Genomic DNA, 10,216 nt, shown 5'->3' on the forward strand with positions numbered 1-10,216 from the left:
GTTAAAGCTCTAGAGAGACATCCAAATTCCCCACAAGAGGTAACAGATCTGTGTGGGTAGGATCCTGGTGTAATTGGTAAAATGTGGGGCCCTTTTACGAAAGGTTTGCCACATGGCAACCCGGAACTACCACTGGCCCAGTGTGGCTGCTGGTGGAAGTTCTGGCTTGAGCGCATGCCGGAAAATATTTTTAGAAATTTTACCATGGCGCTAACCCAGCGGTAATTGGGCACAACTGCGTGCTGCCCAGTTACCGTCAGGTTACTACGGGAGCCCTTACCTCCACCTCAATGGGTGGAGGTAAGTGCTCCCTGCTGCATGGCCATTTTTTTTTTGGCAATCTTATCGCATGGCCATTTTTTTTTTGTGGGAGGAGGCTTTTTAACCGCTGCAGTTAAAAGTGCCCTGGTGGGAAAAATGGCCCCCACCACTACTAGAGGGCCCTTTACTACAGCTTAGTAAAAGGGCCCCTCTATACGGTATTTCTGGGAGAGCATGCTTTCAGTGTTCTGTGATTAGAAAGAAAAATTTGAATGCATTTCATTAGCCTATTATGAATTTAAAAAATAGTTGAATAATCATCATATGATAGATCTGCATATTTCATTTGAATGCACTTTTCGTATAACTGAAGCATCTAGTGAAATGTGCCTTCATCTGCATACTTTTATGTTCTTGCTCAATTTTCCTATCTTTGTCTTCCCTTCCAGCTACTTCCAGAACTCACAAACCCAGATGAGCTCCTTTCTTACTTGGATCCACCAGATTTGCCGAGCAATAGCAATGACGACCTCCTCTCTCTCTTTGAGAACAACTGAAGTCCGACATGCTCCGCTCAAGTTGTACGGTGTAGCCACTCAATGAGGATACCATCCCCCAACATTCACTCATTGTGTCTCTCACCAAAACTTGGCGAAATAGATTAAATGGTGCACACTCGGATTCCTTCATCTCAAGGACGTGTTTCTGTAAACTTCATGGATGTGAAAATGGAGAACACATATGACAGATATCTGCAAGACCACTTGAGTATGTCATAAGAAACCATACACAGTGATACAAATGTGGAAAATATATATCTATATATTTTTACATTTGTATGTAGAAAGAAGACAATTCAGAGTCATAGTGGTAAACATGTTACAAAGCAAGAAAAAAAATAGAGCTGCCCTAGCTGAGCAGTATCTAAATGTCCTGACCGGTGTTCTTCCACTTGTGAACTGTAACTTCTCCAGCTGACTTGTGTCTGAGGAATAAGGAATAAACATATCTATGGTCATAACAATACTAAAAGTTGAGAGAATTAAAGCCCAACTTCATCAAATAAAAAAAGTAAATCTGGTAGAAGTGATTCAGGGAGCCATGCGGGGAATTATCTGTTTATAAATATTATACCAATGTGTATAAACCATAAGAAGTTTTTGTACATGTTCAGATGGGATCCAGTTAGTCAGATGCAAGGACTCAAAAAAAGCCTTTGAAACTGATTCTTTTGGTTTGCTGTTTGTGATAGGGAAAAATCAAAACCATCTTCATCATCAGGAGCTGTCAGCTTTCCTTAGCTGTTCACTGCACAAATCAATAGATGGGAGACCGGTGGAAGCAGGGAAGAGCCCACTGCATGATGGACAAAAATACGTCTTTCCTAGCAAATGTTTTATAAGCTGGAAAAAGGGGCATTGAGAATGGACAGAAAACTATTTGTTGTCTGTGGGGGTTTTTTTGTACAAGTAATTATATATTATCCAGTCTGTTCTTTCAGCTTCCGGGAGAGACATGTTTTTTACTTTAAACAATACTAGAACAGAAAGAAGTGAAAACTTAGCTCAAATATTCTTAACCATCATCCATAGATCTTGGTGCCACGGTCTCTGTCTTGCCCCTGTGGTCTGTGCTTCGTGTATGGTTGCTTCTCCTGCATGAGCTGCTCTTGTTGCTTCTGTGCCCACTTTGTGCTGTTTGCCTCTCTGTATCTGATAAGTTATGTACAGTTGTCATGTAAAGACGTGCATGTGTGCCAACCTTGCCCTCCTGAAGGATACGTTTACCAAATCCGGCCTTCCTCCTTCTCCATTTTTAAAATATTCTCTCGCCTTGAACATCCAAAATTCAAGTGTAAATGCCGACTAAGTCCCCCCCCCCCCCCCCCACAATCAAAAAAACCATTTTTGTTAATACCCATCTTAATGCATATATTTTCCTCGCTGTGCTGTAAATGGCATGACATGTATGGATTTGCTTTTTGTCACCAAAGTTGAATTTGTAAATTCTTTACTATTTTTTTTATTTAAAAAAAAAAAACCACAAAAGAATTAAAAATTCTCACTACTGCTGTGCATGCCTCATTCTGCCAGCAGTGTCACATTCACTGTGGGTTATACAGGAAATAAAATTTTTTTCTTCTATTTTTGGTAGCAGAAAAGGAACTGTAGCTGGTTCTAGAGATGTTACCATCAGTTTTCTTTCTTATTACAAGTTTTAATGAATTTTAAGAAAGCGCTGTTCAGTATGCAAAATCAATTATTTTAAAAGGAAAAAAAACTGCTATTGTAAATATGTTTTGTGAATATTTTAGTAATGTCTTTGATAATATTTGACATTTTCATGACTTGGATTCGTAATCCTTTGGTGTTTTTAAATACCTTGTCTGATAAATGTGTCCCTTTTTAACTGAGGGTTCTTCAGAATAAGGGGAGCCTCTTTTTATTGGTTAGGTTTGGTTTTGATTTTTTTTTTTGTGGAGGGGTATATATTTGTATTTTAGCGATAAATTAACCCAGGATCTCAAATGTATTGATAATTGCAGTACATAAAACCATATGCATAATACTTGCATAGCAAAGAAATATACACAACATCCATGAGGTACAATATATATATTACAAATCCACTTGACACACATGGGATATTAACTTGTGATCATTCATTGCTCATAGCTGTGTTTATTTTTAAGCAGACCTGAAAGTTTGTATTTTTCTCCTGAAGGACCCCCCCCCCCCCCCCCCAACCTGGTTAGATACTTCACTGTGACTCAATCATATGTTAGTATGGTAGAGATATTGCCAGAGTCTGAGAGATCATTTTTTTTCCGGTTGTAATGTGCTTGTCATACACATCTATTTGTAATAGTCTCTCAACCCATGTGTGATTTCTGCATCCTTCATAGGTGGTGTCATTTGCATGGGCAGATCACATAAAAAGGACTTTGCATTGCCCTTGGATATTTAACCACTGATCACAGCAGTAAGAATCCTCTTCACTATGGACTGATTTATTTAAATGCAGTAATTGGAATCGCATAGATTATTTTCCTTGTATTGTTGCTTGAGTAGCTGAATGAATTAGTAACTCTCTGCTCTTGTTCTTCAGTTTAACTGAACACAAGCAGTCTATGCTAGAAAACACTGCAGGTACCAACTTGACATAACCTTTTTAAAAAGATGCCTGCGAAAATTCAAAATATAATTGCAGTAAATTTTCCTTGGTTAAACACTAACCTGCCTTGCAGCATAGTCCAATTGAAAATAACACTGCAGGAAAGCACAGGTTGTATCGTGATATGGATTATGGGTATGTGACACTGAAGTAGCAGTTTCTTTAAGAGTGAGTGACTAGTCATTGTACGGTTCTAGGTTTCACCAGCATTTTTTGTGTGGGGATCCTGTAGTGCAGAGCTAGACTGAAGTAGATTTAATAATTTAGTGGAGGAAAATAGTTAACTGTGAAATGTTCACTGCCAACTTAAAATGAGAGGAGAAAAAGATCTACCAAAAATAATTCATTGCAGTTTTTTAAGCTTTAATAGTGTGTCAGATTCCCAATAGTTTTGTTTTTCTGCCCCTCCTTACTCCCTTTCTGGAAATCGATCTGGGAAAGAACCCAGCAAGACCTACAGCTCTGCTGCCCGAGGCATTATTGAGAACTGACAGAAGGGGACATCTAAATGCCTGTAGCAGAGAACCAAGGGACATCATCATGTACATATGTAAATGATAAATACAGACATCTTAACAGAAATGCATTCATTTTCCTTGGAATGTGCATTGTTTGTTTTTGTATTTTACAAAAAAAGGAAAAAATGGGAAAAAAAATACGGCTTGCAGCTACATCTTGTGTGGAAAATGAATCCTTGTTCGTTAGCGTTTGTGATGTCTCCACACTTATTTCACTTATGTATTATACTCGGACCCTCCTTGGAAAAAAAATACTTTTTTTTTTTCTTTTGGTTTCTTTTTTTTTTTTTTTTTTACCTACATGTAATATTTAGCTTCAGTGTATTAGTCTATCACCTGTGTATTTTTAAGGTGCTATGAAATAATGAAGAAAATAAGGGGATAATACAACAGAGAAAAAAGATTGTAACCAAATTCATACTTTGTAAAATTTTTGATATCATAATCAGATGAGAATTACAAAAAAAGGGTACAATCTGAATTAACACATGCAAAAATGTCTTTTGTTTGTACATTGTATGTACAATGCAATCATTTCATATTTTAAACTGGTCAGAAAAAAAAAACTAATTGTGATTTTTAGTCTTGCAAAACTGTATGTAGTTAGATGTGACAACCTAATATTTATCTAATAAATATGTATTCAGATGAAACCTGTATATTAGGTGTTCATGTGGTTATTTTGTATTTAAAAATCAAATTATTTGACTATTGCTACACATTTATATACTCTGTTGTAACACTGAAGTATCTCATTTGCCCATGTTTTTTTTTCCTAAATAAATTTGGAAAATCAAGATTTTTCTAGTTAGCAGCCTTCTGTAAATCTTAACTTTTTTTTTTAATTGTGTTTTTATTGTGAAAATGTCAAGTACCTTAAACTGCATTTTTTAGTAGTTCCATCATGGTAACTATTGTTCTGATACTAAACACTAGCAGTCTTCTAGCCACAAAGCTGTCAGTGAAAACATTTTGTCAGGAACTGAGAGGATTTAGGGGAGAAGTTGTTAAAAGTTGTGGTAAAATATGACATTTTACTGTAGCATAGTTTACCACAAGAGTCACTAACTAGTAAAAGGGAAAAAGATTGGAACTTGATATACCGCCTTTCTAGGATTACAAAGTGGTTTACATTGTATACAGGTATTTATTTTGTACCTGGGGCAGTGGAGGGTTAAGTGACTCGCCCAAAGTCACAATTAGCTGCAGTGCGAATCGAACCCAGCTGCCCATGTTCTCGGGCCACCACACTAACCACCAGTCTACTTCTTCAATCCAGTACCATAGGTTATTTGCTCCATTGGTAGAGGAATAACAACTTGTGATCGACCTTTGCCATAGCTAGTCACATCCAAATACAGGCAGCATATCTCCCTGGCATTCACAACCAGTTCTTCAACATGAATGATCTTGGAATTAGAGAACCCTATAGGACATCTTCGAGCATGCTTGTCCAAGTTCAGTTCTCAAAGGCTGCAAACAGGCCAGGTTTTCAGGATGTCCTTAATGAATATGCATGAGAAAGATTTCCATGCCCATTACATACATTGTATGCAGATGTTTCTCATTTGTCTCATATTCATTAGGGATTTTTGAAAACCTAGTCTGCTTGCGGCCCTCGAGGACTGAATTTGGACAAGTCTGTCATCAGGGGTTTGAGGGACCCCTCAAATCTTTTACAAGCTACAAAAATGCAAAGCTGCTGCTCTATTGTTCATTAATTCATTCTGATCAAATGGTGAGCAATCCCATTCCACTCACAGCAAAGACCTTGCAAAGTTTCACCTTGATTCTAATAGTTTCATAATTCCCCATCAGAACTGGTTCCATCTGCTACAAGGGCTCACAGTTCCAGCCCTGTGCAGGCTACCATTACTCCCATTGTTAGTTACTTAAAGCAAGGGCTGCCTTCACCATTCCTGTCTCAGCCCTTAATGATTGGAAATCAAGCAGCACTTAGTCTCCACTCTACAAGAGTCTTTTAAGGATATATTAATCAGTGCAAGAAAACCATCTACCAAATACACCTGTGGTTTTATGTGGAAAAGGTTTTTTGTGAATGACCCTATTTTGATGTCCATCTGACACCATCTTGAACTACTTTTATCATCTATACCATATGGGACTCCAAGCATCCTTGGTCAGAGGATTGATAAGCTTCTGGCTCTCAAATGTCCTGTCATTTCTTGGTTCTCCACTTCTGAATGAGCCGTGGGCAGAAATACTGAGATGGGTACCTATAACACTATCTTTCCCAAGGTAGTGGAGAACTGGGTGAGGGGACCTTTCAGAATTTCAGTAACCAAACCCCACAAAAAACCCATTCCAAACCTTATATATATATATAGATTATCTGTCATAATAAAGCATCACTAACATCCAGGAATCAAATAGCAACAACACTACCTATGAAAAAACAGCAACCCTAGAGAATACCATTATACTTCCTGCTGGAAAAACATAACAAGCCAGACTGCTACAGTCCCCTATACAGAAAGTAAGCAACAACAATACACCTCACTTCTATCACTCCTGCAAAATACAGACAGCTTCAAAAACAGAATAAGCAACCACAGACTAGGAACAGGAACTCTTGGATGTCTGCACGCAATGCAACACTGGAGAAGCAGAAATGTATTTCCTTCCATACTATGTATAAAGATATGAGGTCTGCACATTTCAAGCCGACATAGTCCAGTCACTTAGTGATCCCCATGGTACCACCCTCTCCTTTCAACTTTCTTGTGTCATCTTCATCTAAGTTCTTTTCTAGGGTCTTGTTTTTTCTTCCTTCTTTGCCTGTCTACCATTCCTCTCTACATTGCTAGAGTCTTGTTGTTATTTCTTCTTTCTTTCCCATCTTCCATTCCTCTCTATATTGATGTACCCCTTAATTATTTTTCTCTTTTTCTTCCTTCATTCTGATACCTTCTTACTACTTCCCTCCCTCTTTCATTCTGACCTCTTCCCTCTAGTCTGCTCCATTCTCTTCCTCCCTACCTGCACTCTGAACCCCTTCTCACCCATCCCATCTCTGTATCAGCCCCTAGTCCCTGCATCAGATCCACCTCCCAAAGCCTACCTCTCACTTGCTTTGTTGTGAGCCCCATCCTCTGTGTCAGCCCCCTACCCTCAGGCCCAGCATTAGAACCATTCCCCACCACTCATCTTTTGGCATCTGCAATTTAGTCCCATACTCAGCCACTGTGTTGTTTCAAGCCCTCTTCTCCTAGCCCTAGCATTAGGCCTTTTTCCCATCCATAGTATGAGTTCCCTTCTACCACCCTACCATCTATAAACAACATGCCGGCACCATGTCAACCCCATGCCCCAGCATCAGCTCTAGGTAAACAGTTTGGTGACTCCTGGCACAGAAGGCAACAGTCTTGCAAATCATGTCTACCTCTCTCCCCTACCATGGTCCAACATCTCTTCTCCTCTCTTCCTTCCCTCCCTGTGTCCCTGTAGTTCAACATCTCTCTCTCTCTCTCTCTCTCTCTCTCTCTCTCTCTCTCTCTCTCTCTCTTGACCTCTAGTGATAAAGAGGTTTGAGAAAAAGGAGAGACCTCTTCTCTCCCCATCAAAGGTAGCCCCCACTCCTTCCTCGCCAGACCCAACTGTAGCCCCCCACCCTTGGCTTACCATAGGGTCCCTGGTGGTCTTGTGGCTAGTTGGGGCAAGAGTGATCCCCAGTCACTCCTGCCCATGCTGTCTCCATCAAAATGGCTACCACAAACTCCAGCACTAGTCTCGCAAGACTGCCACTTGAGGTCATGGCAACCATTTTGAGATTGGAGTCAGCTTGGGAAGGAACAACTGGAGATCACTCCTGCCCATGTGAGCTCCAATTTCAAAATGACTGCCTGACTTCCAGCAGCAGTCTCGCAATTTTGACAGTAAAGACAGGATGGGCAGGAACAACAGGGGTTAGCTCCTACCCTGACTAGCCACTAGACCACCAGAGACTTTAAGGTAAGCCCGGAGAGGCTGTGTGTGGGTCCGAGGAGGAGGTAGCTGATTCCACTCTGAACTCATCCCAAGTTTGTACCCAAAGTGATAACACCTTTCCACAAAAATGAGGAAATAGTGCTTCATATGTTTTGTCCAACACCTCATAAGAATCCACTTGAGAGATCCCTCCATATACTGGACTTTAAACAAGCTCTTGCAGGAAGTCTGTGCAGCCCCTTGCCTTTTTTTCACCTCCACAATTGGCATTCTAGTCACCAAATTGGATTGTGACAGTTGGCTATAAACCCTAGGTCATCTGGAGGACTAAAAAGAGGGGGTAAAGGGCTTCTATAAATAAATGTATATTATGAAAATGGTTCTAACATGGGGGGGAAACAGGTAATGTTTTCAAGATGGGCATTACAGTAAAGAGCTTGCAAGCTGCATGGAGTCAGTAGTAGTAGAATGTTGCAAAAGAAAATCAAGTTTTTGATTGGTTGCACTGCTCTAGGAAGAGTAGAGCAGGCAGAGTGAGGCAGAAGGAAAACAGCCCTTGGAAGAGACAATTGACTGGAAACTGAAGGGAGAAAGTTTTGGTTCTCAGGAAAGATGAGTAAGGTGTTTATATTTTTGAAGCTTCTTTAGGGAAGAGTGTAATTGGGATGTCTGGATGTGCTTAAGGGTTCCCCCCCCCCCCCTTATATATTGCCTGAAATCTATTGTAGCAATGTCAGATACAGTAAGGTTTCTTTGTTGTTTGTCCCTGGAGGGCTCACAATCTGAGTTTGTACCTGAGGAGTGGAGAGTTAAGGGACTTGCCCAAGATCACAAGGAGCTGTAGTGGTAACATCCAGCTTGTGAGCGAAGCAGATGTGAGAAGCAGACAGGACAAGAATTGTAATTAAGATATTCACTTGTCAAATAAACTGATATCTAAACAGAAATATATGGGTGAGAGCTTGAATGTCAGAAAATAAATAAGAGATTATTGAAGAAGTTAACAGATGTTCTTTGAAAGGGCCTTGTGCTGTGTATAGCTATTAGTTATGAAACAGCAGCATTACTCAAAGCAAAACATAAAGAAAATACTGGCTTTGACTTATATCCTAAAGCAGTACTGGTATGGTGTGATGACTGAGATGCTGGAAAAGGTTTCTTTACTACACCTTCCTATGAATGAGCAATGCTATATACGGGAGATATAATTGTCAGGGAGTGTCTTAGTTATCCTTGGTAAACTTCTTCCTCCGTTTCCTCCTTCAAAATTTCATTCTCTCTCTCCCCCTCAAAGGTAGCCCCCACTCCCTCCCCTTCCAGACCCACCTGTAACCCCCCCTCCCCTCCCTGGACTTACCGTAGAGTTTCTGGTGGTTTTGTGGCTAGATGAGGCAGGAGTGATCCCCAGTCACTCCTGTCCATGCCTTCTCCATCAAAATGGCTGCAACGAGCTCCAGCAGCCATCTCCTATATCTGTATGTGTCTTCTGGCCTACCTCCAGGAAGTGTAAGTTGGCATAGGGCACTAAAGGAGGCCAGGAATTGCAGTAGTTTTTGTTTTGTTTTAGCACAGACTGAATATTAACCCTCAAATTAATCACTTGTAAAGACCGACTAGCTCAGTAGTTAAACTGGTTATAGATCACATTTTGAATATTCCCTGCACACCATCAGGTAATATTCAAGTAATTAGGTTATTTGGCTGAATGACAACACAGCAGTTAACGCCCAACCAGCCCATGCAGTCTACCCAGTTTTTCTGGTCTACACTACTTAAGACATATCCCAAATGCAAGAAACTTGGCAAAAAGAACTGATTAGGGGCCCTGTTTACTAAGGCGCATTAGCCCTTTTAACGCACCTACAATTAGCATGTGTACTAACCGTGTACATAAGTACATAAGTAGTGCCATACTGGGAAAGACCAAAGGTCCATCTAGCCCAGCATCCTGTCACCGACAGTGGCCAATCCAGGTCAAGGGCACCTGGCACGCTCCCCAAACGTAAAAACATTCCAGACAAGTTATACCTAAAAATGCGGAATTTTTCCAAGTCCATTTAATAGCGGTCTATGGACTTGTCCTTTAGGAATCTATCTAACCCCTTTTTAAACTCCGTCAAGCTAACCGCCCGTACCACGTTCTCCGGCAACGAATTCCAGAGTCTAATTACACGTTGGGTGCCTATAGGGATATTGTACACGTGTACATGGCTAACATGCATACGTGGTTAACGTGTTAAAAATGCTAACATGCCTATAACGCGGCTTAGTGAACAGGACCCTAGGAGTGAAGAAACAAGGTATCACTTCTTGTC

General features: G+C 40.4%; 1 protein-coding gene across 1 annotated transcript in view; it reads left to right on the forward strand.

Annotated features, from left to right (window-relative positions):
• The window catches only part of ZMIZ1 (zinc finger MIZ-type containing 1), a 1,052,488-nt gene extending 1,047,736 nt beyond the window's left edge, over nt 1-4,752 (forward strand). The window contains 1 exon segment of the mRNA XM_030203240.1: nt 711-4,752. Coding sequence (XP_030059100.1) covers nt 711-818 — 108 coding nt within the window. The 3' untranslated portion in view covers nt 819-4,752.
• Nucleotides 4,753-10,216: the final 5,464 nt, after the last annotated feature.

The sequence above is a fragment of the Microcaecilia unicolor genome, chromosome 5 (assembly GCF_901765095.1).
Source record: "Microcaecilia unicolor chromosome 5, aMicUni1.1, whole genome shotgun sequence".
NCBI lineage: Eukaryota > Metazoa > Chordata > Amphibia > Gymnophiona > Siphonopidae > Microcaecilia > Microcaecilia unicolor.